This window comes from Palaemon carinicauda, chromosome 5, assembly GCF_036898095.1.
Source record: "Palaemon carinicauda isolate YSFRI2023 chromosome 5, ASM3689809v2, whole genome shotgun sequence".
NCBI lineage: Eukaryota > Metazoa > Arthropoda > Malacostraca > Decapoda > Palaemonidae > Palaemon > Palaemon carinicauda.
In genome coordinates this window covers 111,533,676-111,543,865 of record NC_090729.1, presented here as the reverse complement: position 1 = coordinate 111,543,865, position 10,190 = coordinate 111,533,676, and the positions used below count along the sequence as shown (strand labels likewise).

Sequence of the window (10,190 nt, the reverse complement as noted above, 5' to 3'; positions counted from 1 at the left end):
AATATAAAGCCATCGTTGTAGTGTCGACACAAGAATAGCTACAGTCTTGCAAATGGTTTCAACTTCCAAATTTTTAGAGCTAACCTTTATGTCCTGTACTCCTTGGACATTTTTTATAGATTCCAATGTACCTCTAAAATTGGTGTTGAAAAGGAGGAACAATGAAACTGATATTGTGATAGAATGTTATTAGTTCTCAATACATATTACATCATGTATGGTGCAGTACTGGCTATTCTCAGATCCAATGTAGCCTACTGCGTGAAAAGTAAAAAAATGGGACCCCAATTCTAGAGATTTCAAATATGTAGCCTCAAGACTAAATAACAAGCTCCCACCAGACGCTCGAAAGACTGAAGATAGACTTACAAAAAGACTCAAGACTTGTTTTGTGTTTCGATAATGCGGATTTGATAGTTAATAGGGAATATGCTGTGTAATACTCTAAATACCTTAGAATGTTTACGACAAACATCTTGTAGGTCCTGTAGAACATAAGGTTTCCGTGTTTAGTAGGACCAGGAAAGCAGCCCTTGAAAGTAAATACAGTAAGTTACATAACGTATAGACGTGTGACCACCACTATAAAGCGAATAATTGCTTCATGTCTAAACAGAAATTATGCACGTTACCACGTTTCCATAAATATGCCATTTCTTATTTTTTCGCATGTAAAATGTGGATATGTTTTACTCAACGGGTTTTCTACATGTAATGTCCATCTCTTATAAAATAGAACTTCTTGGAATTTAAAAGAATTTCCTGCTTGCCCTACAAAATTCTGTCTAAAAGAGTAGGTATGTGGCCTATGAAATTAGGCCTAGGTGCTCAAATTGTAACAAAATTCTTTATCTGTTCAAGATCATCAGGATAGCAGAGAGAGAATTATACAAATGAGGATGAATAAATGGACGGAGGTGGCAAACGTCTGGTGATATAATAAAGATACCCGTTTAATCTGCATTGTTTATCTTTAAAAAAATAATAGGAAATTAATATTTCTTTTAAGATAAATAAAATTGATATTTATATATGATTTTAAGAGCGCATAACTTTGCCAGTCCCAACCTCTGTTTGTATTCCCTCACGTTTATCTCTGCGTCATTGTTTTAAAAAAATTTCTTGTTAAAAGTAAGAATTTTATGAAATGTAAAGGATTTGTTTAATGGATACCAATTAGAATTTTGTTTGTTACAAGCTCAAATGGTAAAATGATGTTTATAATATTTCAAACAAGTGATTAGAGGATGTTTTTAATGTAATCCAAATCTGACTATTAGTTTTGGCGTTAGTCTGGTAACAGTCTTGCAGACGGCCCGAGAAAAGGCGACCTTGATGGAAATAGTGTAGTAATAAGGTTTTGCCTTGTGTGTTTGTATATTATTTACATTTACTTAAATCACTGTTTTGTCTGTAATATAACTGTAATATAAATAATTTCCCTCTATTCCTTGTTCGATTTTTAATATTGATAATTTCCTTAACAATAATTTCCTATAATCCTCCTTAATTTCTTTCATTTTTATGTCATGTCTTAACACAAACTCCTTTGATATTTTTGTCATTTAGTTAAAGATTTAATTAGGGTTTAATTAAAACTTGTTTTAAATAAAGGTCTGCGAGTGTTCTCAAATTTCACTGCGTATGCTTCGCTAAGTATAGCAAAACACGCTACCAACTTCTAGTCGGACTATTAATTTTTGTATAAGTTATCCCGGACAAATTTTGGGGATTAATCTAATCAAAAATAATATATAAAATAATTTAGATTGATAATTACCGAAACATGATAGACCAAAGTACGGAATATTATGAATAATAAATGACTCATAAAGCAAAAGTAAAAGCGCTTGAATCGCTGCATTTTGTGCCACCATCACTTCCAAAGGTTCTCCCAATGTGTCAACAAGTAATCCGACGTTATTATTACTTAAAATATGAAATTAGTACATAAAGATATAGATAAGGATGGCCGGGGGTAAGTAAAATGGTTCCTTTTTTATGGAGGCAAGTAGAATTAAGGCAAATATGGTCTGTGAAAGTAAAAACTCTCGTAAATATGTCTGTGCTGTTGGTATCCTGACACCAAAATGCTTTGGCACTTTCCCCTCCGGTCGTTTTACCTAATTTCACTTTCATCTGCTCGTTGTTGTCAAGATGTAATAAATCTTTCGTGTTTCTATCATTTTCAAGTGATAGATGATGAGCAAATTGTTTTTTAGCCCTTTTATTTCGGTAGGGTTTCCACTTTTAGGGTACAGTCTTGTGGCTAACCCATTCTGCTTACTAATAGCTTCTTTATATAGGTTTAACCTTATTTAAATAGGTTTAGCAGTACTTTATAATATTAATCTACATGAGGATTCGGTTTCATAGTAGTTTGTAACAGGTTTGGTACTTCATATAGTTTGATTAATAGTCGGGTAACGTTATGGTAAGTCAGATTAGGTTAGGACGTTTTGATATTGATGATGATAAAAAATAGTAATTGTTCTAATTGTCTCAACTTCCTATAGATGCTCCAAACATTTTTGAAGGTCTGGGAGCCTTTGTATATCAGTGGCCAGTTCCTTCCTTGTGCATAGAAAATGGGAATTTTCTTCCCATATATTAGTTGATTGTAATAGGTGGCCATTATTCTGCAAAACCTTTACACAAGAACACCACCTAACCTAAACTTGCCCCACTTAATGTAACCCACGAGCCGTGTCCTTACCGTGTGCTAACGCCCCCCCCCCCCCCCCTCTTACTCTGCCGTATTCTTAGCTTATCCTATTTGATTCATAACTCGTTTCACTCCCAGAAGGTGGCCGCTATCATACATACACCCCAGGTTTGGAAAGGAAGCATTAGAGTAAATATTAACACTAACACCATTGGTATATACAGCGTTATACAGTATGTATTTATATCCTCTTGACACTTTGAGTGAATCACTTTCTTGTATGTAACCTTTATGGCAAACGAACAAGTTCCGGTAAATTTTTCTATTTAATCAATATCTTTTACGGATTTTAAAAACAGGAATATTGTACTGTATTATTATTATTATTATTACTACCCAAGCTACAACCCTAGTTGGAAAAGCAAGATGCTATAAGCCCAAGGGCTCCAATAGGGAAAAGTAGCCCAGTGAGGAAAAGAAATAAGGAAATAAATAAATGATAAGATTAAATTAACATATCATTCTAAAAACAGTAACAGAGTCAAAACAGATATGTGCTATATAAACTATTAACAACGTCAAAAACAGATATGTCACATATAAACTATAAAAAGACTCGCGTCAGTCTGATCAACATAACATTTGCTCCAACTTTGAACATTTGAAGTTCTAGTGATTCAACTACCCGAATAGGTTTTTTAATGTTTCTCATGGTTTAAATGGGCGAAAATGAGCGTTTTTGAGCTATGGGACTCCAGACTTAAACACTAAGTTTACACAAAAAAACAGCTACTAATCACAAGAAATCATAATTATCTATGATTCACATCACATGTCTCTAATGGTTTTTGCTCCGCCGTGGCTCGCTATGGTCGCAAAATTAACACTACCACACTGGTCCTTTGTTCTGGCAAGCGGAATATGGATGTGCTACACATGCCAATCACATCAGTCGTTGTTTCTGTGCTGTTTTTTATTTGCACATAAGCAACAATATCTGTATACTTATCAGAGCATCTTCAACCTAACCTAACAATCAATTACCAAAATGGATGAAATTACGCTAAATTTCAAATTAAATTTTATTCCACTTTTGGAGGTGTTTGCTTGTGTTAGTAGTCATCCTGAAACCGAAGGGGACAGTGGAAAAAATGGTTGTTGTCGAGCAATGTCTGGGAACTTGTGCATAAATATTTGGAAGCTCTTATTTTGTTAAAAAGGCCAGGTAATGATTCCGTCTTACAAAAAACAGAACAGCTGGCAAAGGCGAATGTAAACAACGCATTCGCAATAACCCACCGTCAGTCTCACAAATGTAAACAATAGATATTTTGAATAATTCTGATGGTTTAAAAGGGCAACTCCAGTGTTTTTGAGTTAATGGTAGTTGCTACTCAAAACCCCAAAAAACACAGTTCCAACAAAAACAGTTACTGATATCAATTTAAAAAGTATATAACTAAACCAGTTACTACTACTACTACTATACACTAGCTGGAAGGAGTAACCTGGGATTGAGGAGTTACCCATGGCATGGGCCAGTCAAAAAGGCCCTTGGGAAAATTTAGAGCATTAGGCAGAAATGAGAATTTTATTATCTCTGGTATTATTACCCAGCGATTCATGCATATGGGTTTGAACAAATGTACTAGTAATGATTTATTGAATTATGCTGATTAAGATACTTTTGGGAAGGTTGTTGAAATTTAAGATAAAACCCAAGTTCCCTTTGAATTGATTTTTGTTCCGACACAGACACTTACCGAGAAACACTTTCATAGGAGTCACTGGTGGCTCCTCTCTAACGACCAGAGTTTTGCGTAGTTTACCCTACTATATCCAACGTGACCTGTTAGCGGAAGAGAACGTGACCTGGGGCAATGCCCGAGGTCACGCATGTGGCGACGATCTCTACCTAGTCAGTATGTTTTCTGGTCGCGTTGTGTTCACACACACCGCTCCTCATTCTCTGTGCGACCCCCTTTGTGTTCGTTACTATGTAGTTACTACATGGTCTCGATTCCTTCACGAGTGATTAGTGCCTTATCTGTGTTCTTTTAGGATCGTTCCTTTGTGCTTTTATTGGTGTTTTAGTGCTTTGCCTTGCTTTATGCTTGGGTCTAGCGATCTCTGTGTGTGCTTTGGAGTACGATCGCCGTTGTCCTGGGCCTAGAGCCGGGGGGATGTGTGTAGGATGGCGGCCACCTGCATGTATGATAGCGGCCGCCTTATTTTCAACTTTATCGGAAACTTGTATAGAATATTAACTGTTCAGAATGTTATAAATATCCAGGGTAAGTACTTACTATACCGATATACAAAGATTTTGAAAATCATCTAATTCGACGTGAAATTTATAAGTCGAACGAGCTCTGTACCTTGCCACGCAGTTTCTCGCTCCCATAGTTCCTTGAATTCCCTATAGATGACGTTCTGATCGAATCAACAGCGCCATAGCGGCGGAATTCTGAATTATTAATCGGCCGCGGCAATTTGAAACGACCCAATGGGACCCCACTTGACCCGGGGATTAACTAGGATTAACTTTTTCACCCAATCATAACTCATTTTTTCTAAAAATTCAAATACGGAAACGGGAGCACCCATCGAGCGTCGGAAATGCTCATTCTTTACCCACGCGGCGCGATGGCAACTAACCAGTGTGTAGATACTTGTGAATCTTTTTTCAATTCAGTCAATCCTAGTATGTTGAGGATTATGAACTTTACAGCAAGTGCTGAGTTTACAAAATATTTATATAAATTGGGACTTTTAGGCGACTTTTCCGGCATTTGTGCAAAATGTCATATCGGTGAAATGCGCTACAAGTATGATGGAAAATCGGCGAATAGTGGAAAAGCTAAGTTTTTTTGGCGTTGTTCATATACAGTAGTTATTGCCGAAAGAAGATCGCCCCTAACCACGGTAGCTTTTTTTCACGATCAAAGCTACCGTACGAAGATGTGTTTGTTATATTAGCAAGTTTTATTTATGGTTTTTCTCTTGGCAGAAAGCCAATACCAGTTGAAAACTCGGACTTCAGTGACTTTGAATAAGTAGGGGGCCGTTGTAGAGGTTACGAATAAACCCGCAAGCTGAACAGGAAATAATGTAAGTACAACCCTCTCCGTTTCTGGTTTGTGTGATCGCGGCCACATGTATGTATGATGATTTCCGATTAAGAATAGGCAAGTGTAAGGGGGGTCGCAGGGGGGCGGTAGCCCCCCCGTTTAGTTGTTTAAGAATAATTATACGGCTATGTACGGGGGGTCGCAGGGGGGCGTTAGCCCCCCCGTTAAGGAGAGACACGTGTTGTAGGTAAGGTTAGGTGGGCCCATTCAAGTTAGGCAGTGTTCTATTCTAGAGTTTTGGCAGAACATTCTGTTGTAGAACAACGGCCACGTCTTACGAAGGGTTAGAAAACGGGAAGAAATTCCCGTTTTCTATGTCCGCAGGAGGACCTGGCCGCTGATCTACAAAGGCTCCGAGCCGGGTATTCGTGTTGGACTTTCTTGTCAAAGCCTGTTCGCCGTCAGACACGTGTCCCGGATGTGCCGGTTGGCGCGAGGTCCGATGGGTGAAATGCGGCACGATGAAGACGGATTCGAAGAGGTCTCCTAGGGAAACTAGCATGTCTTCCCCTGCGACGTCGGCAAGAGACGGGTCAGGTAGAGTGCATTCTTCTCCCCTACCCAGAGTAGGGGATGAGGTAAGTCCTTGAAGTGTAAGAAGTTGGTGCCTCCTTCCCAAGGGAGAGATGTTGTGGGGGGAATTTTCTTTGTTCAGGGCAGATCAGGCGCCTACAAGTGAGTGGGTGGGGGTCCGAGGGACACGTCTCTCTCGTAGGGACCGCGTCTCGGCGGAGGACCCCATGTGGCCTAATAATGTTCCTTTTTTTTTTTTTTTTCTTATCACCAGATTCATGGGTAGAGGCCTCAGGCGCTTCAGCTGCGGAGGGATCCGCTGGCGTGGGATGTACCAAGGACGCCGTTGAGGTTCCCACTGGACATGGAGGAGGTCCTATGCTAGTCCTTCACCCTGGATTCGCTTCGGGGTTCGATCCTTCGGGCCCTTCAAGCGAGGAACGTCGGAGACGACACAGGAGGAAGAGAGATCAGTCTGTCCATCCGCTCAGTGGAGGGAGCCGTCTTCTAGGATGGGCAGCCTAGACGGGTCTCCCCATCGAGATGATAGACAGGGACGGGCACCCTCGTCGATCTGTTTCACGGAGGAGCCCGTCCCGGTTCTCGAGGAGAATGGGGATCAGTCTGTGTGGAGGAACTCCCCTTGCGGTCTCCCACAGGATCTCGGGACGGGAAGTCCCCGTTCCCCTCCATACAAGCCAAGAACCCCGCCAGAGAGTCAGCCGGTGGGCGGAGGACCTCGTCTTGTAGGCCTAAGTCCCTTCCTAGAGCCACTCCATCCGCTCAGTGGAGGGAGCCGTCTCCTAGGATGGGCAGCCTAGACGGGTCTCCCCATCGAGATGATAGACAGGGACGGGCACCCCCGTCGATCTGTTTCACGGAGGAGCCCGTCCCGTCGTCCAGGTCCTCGAGGAGAATGGGGATCAGTCTGTGTGGAGGAACTCCCCTTGCGGTCTCCCTCAGGATCTCGGGACGGGAAGTCCCCGTTCCTCCATACAAGCCAAGGACCCCGCCAGAGAGTCAGCCGATGGGCGGAGGACCTCGTCTTGTAGGCCTAAGTCCCTTCCTAGAACCACTCCATCCGCTCAGTGGAGGGAGCTGTCTTCTAGGATGGGCAGCCTAGACGGGTCTCCCCATCGAGATGATAGACAGGGACGGGCACCCCCGTCGATCTATTTCACGGAGGAGCCCGTCCCGTCGTCCAGGGCCTCGAGGATAATGGGTCTCGTTCCCAGACAACAAGCTGAGGGACCTAACTAGGACCTCAGGCTTGATACCTAAGAGAGCAGGAGACAGTCCTCCTAGAAGGGCCTCCAAGGCCTCGCCAGGGAGACAGCGGAGGAGCGGAGGACCTCGTCTTGTAGACCTATGCTCCGTCCTAGAGCCACTCCATCCGCTCAGTGGAGGGAGCCGTCTCCTAGGATGGGCAGCCTCGACAGGTCTCCCCATCGAGATGATAGTCGGGGACGGGGGGCCTCCGTCGAACTATTTCACGGAAGATCTCGTCCCGTCGTCCAGGACCTCGAGGAGGTAGGAAACGTCGGCCTAAGGGGGTAGAATGAGCCGAGGGTCCCGTCAAGGTCCCCGTCGAATAGGTGTAAGACCGCTAAATAGACGACTATACCCGACTCTCGCCTCTGCGGCAGTGCCCATCCTCAGTCCTCAACCTAGGGCGGAGGCGCCCGTCGCCATAGCTCTTCAACCCCGGACGGAGTACCTGGTCTACGGCAATGAGGGCATGCCAACGGGGGACTCCGCTTACAGGGTGGAGGTCCTTGTCGCCACGGCAAGACCCATCCTAGTGGAGGACTCCCCCTTTAGGACGGAGGCCCTCATCACCATGGAGATGCCCGTCATAACGGGGGGCCTCGCCTACAGGACGGAGGCCCTCTCCACCATGACCATGCCCGTCATAACGGAGGACTCCGCCTAGAGGACGGAGGTTCTGGATGCCACGGCAATGCCCGTCCAGTGTCAGCTCAAAGTCCTGTCTACAATCACGAGCTCTGTTGGAGGCTCTCCCGGGGCCGCCTCGATGAGTCAGCCCGAGGAAGGAGTCTTCTGACACCTTCACGGAGGAGCCCGTCACCACCTCGAAGGCTCAAAATGACGGAGGCACCCTTCTCACCTGGAAGGTCTTAACCGCGAGACTCGTTCAGAGCGGGGAGGGCCCGTGCTGACTCTACACGTGCTCTGATCCCTCCGTGGCACCCCTCCATGGAGGAGCCTGTGCCTTTATCAAAGGCTCGTTAAGTGACAAAGGTGCCCATCTCTCCGGAAGGTCTTAGCCGCAGGTCCCGTCGGAGCGGAGGTGCCTGTGATGAATCTACACCCCATCACGAATCTTGGAGGGTGATCTCCTTGATAAGGGGACACAAATTGAGCAGCCAATACCTCAAGAAGTAATTGACTGGCGAACTGGCCTTAACAGGGTTATGGAGGAACCTGTCTAGAAGAATTCATCTTTGGCTCCTTCCGAGGAGAGGGACGTAAAGTTGGGCGTAGCCATTGATAAGGTGTTCACCCGAATAGGGACACCTCCAAAGGTCACAGTTCAGCCAAACTGCCACAGGGCCCAAGAGCACAAAGCAAGTATTAGGCCTTAGAAGGCCATCCACTTGGGACTAGTGAGAAGGAGTCCTAGTAGGGGTAGGACAAGGTGCCCCGGAAGACCGGCTAAATCTCAGTTGACCCAAACCAACTGAATGACTTACATAGGGAATAACCCTGGATTTGTCACAGGTCAAGGCCTTTTCCACCCATAGACAGTCTGGACAACCTGGACAAAGTTCTCCTTCCCTTCCTTCGAGGACATCCCAGAAGAATGAAGGATGGGCAGAGGTTGGTAGGACATCCGGTCTCCTTAGAGAGGCTAGTTCCACATGGGAGACAGATCCTAAGGAGGGTTCAATGGAACTTAAAGGAGAGTTGGAACCAGAGAAGTTCCGCAGACAAGTGGTGCCAGTCCGGCAAGGAACCAGACAAGCCGTAGAATGGTGGCAGGATCGGTCACGCACTCTAAAAGGAATGCCCCTGTCCTCCCAACCTCCAGAATCCGCCAGTTTACGGACGGGTAGAAAGAAGGAGGGGGAACGCACCTCCGGGGAAAAGACAGCGAATGGGACTTGGACAGAAAGGGAGAAGTCCCTGCAAAGCAATGTCCTAGAGATGAGAGCGGTCCAGGGAACCTGCAAATATTTCACGGAAGACTTGGAAGGGAATTCAGTGGCCCTGATGTCGGACAATGCAACCTTGGTTGCATACGTTAAGAAGATACGAAGGGCCCGGGACCATGACTCTCCCCAGCGCAGGACGGAAGAAGTGGTTGGTGAGACGACGTCGGCGATGGAGGACTCCTCGTATAGGAGGGTATTCGACTTGATTAAAGGCTACATAGCCTGGTGGAACCCGTCCTACAGGAGTTGGAGATGGGGACCTCCGGCTTGAACAAGTTCTAGCCTACACTGCCCAGAAGGAGTCCTCACTTTCCCTTCCTGAGGCCAGGAACGTGGGAATTGGAAGAACCCACATAGACAGAGTTATAACCCGCAATAGCAATTCCAGTACAGGCTATAGAGCGGCGAAACTCCTGCAGGGAATCAAGGCTCAAAGTAATTACCACACGAGGGAAAGTAGACCAAACGGGACTTACAAGACAGGGGAAACCCTGGACATCCTTTGCCAGGGCTTCTCAGACGGAAGGGCGACATCAGCAGCCACCTTCTTCTCCCAGTTCGAGTCTGCTCTTTCAGGGGGAGGGCTGAGATCAAAATAGTTGTGCAGACTGGCCCTTCAGATCCTGGATTGGGAAGGAAAAGAGGAAATCGACCCTACAGCAAACTTCATTCTGGGGAAGAAGAACGTCATAGCAGGCGGCCTCA

The 10,190-nt window shown here is 45.0% G+C and overlaps 1 protein-coding gene across 1 annotated transcript in view; it reads left to right on the top strand.

Annotated features, from left to right (window-relative positions):
- The first annotated feature begins 1,844 nt into the window (after positions 1-1,844).
- Positions 1,845-10,190, top strand: part of LOC137641400 (protein pelota-like) — a 71,131-nt gene continuing 62,785 nt past the window's right edge. Inside the window, exon 1 of the mRNA XM_068373922.1 lies at positions 1,845-1,978. Within this exon, the coding sequence (XP_068230023.1) occupies positions 1,938-1,978 (41 nt within the window). The 5' untranslated portion in view covers positions 1,845-1,937. The remainder of the gene's footprint in view (positions 1,979-10,190) is intronic.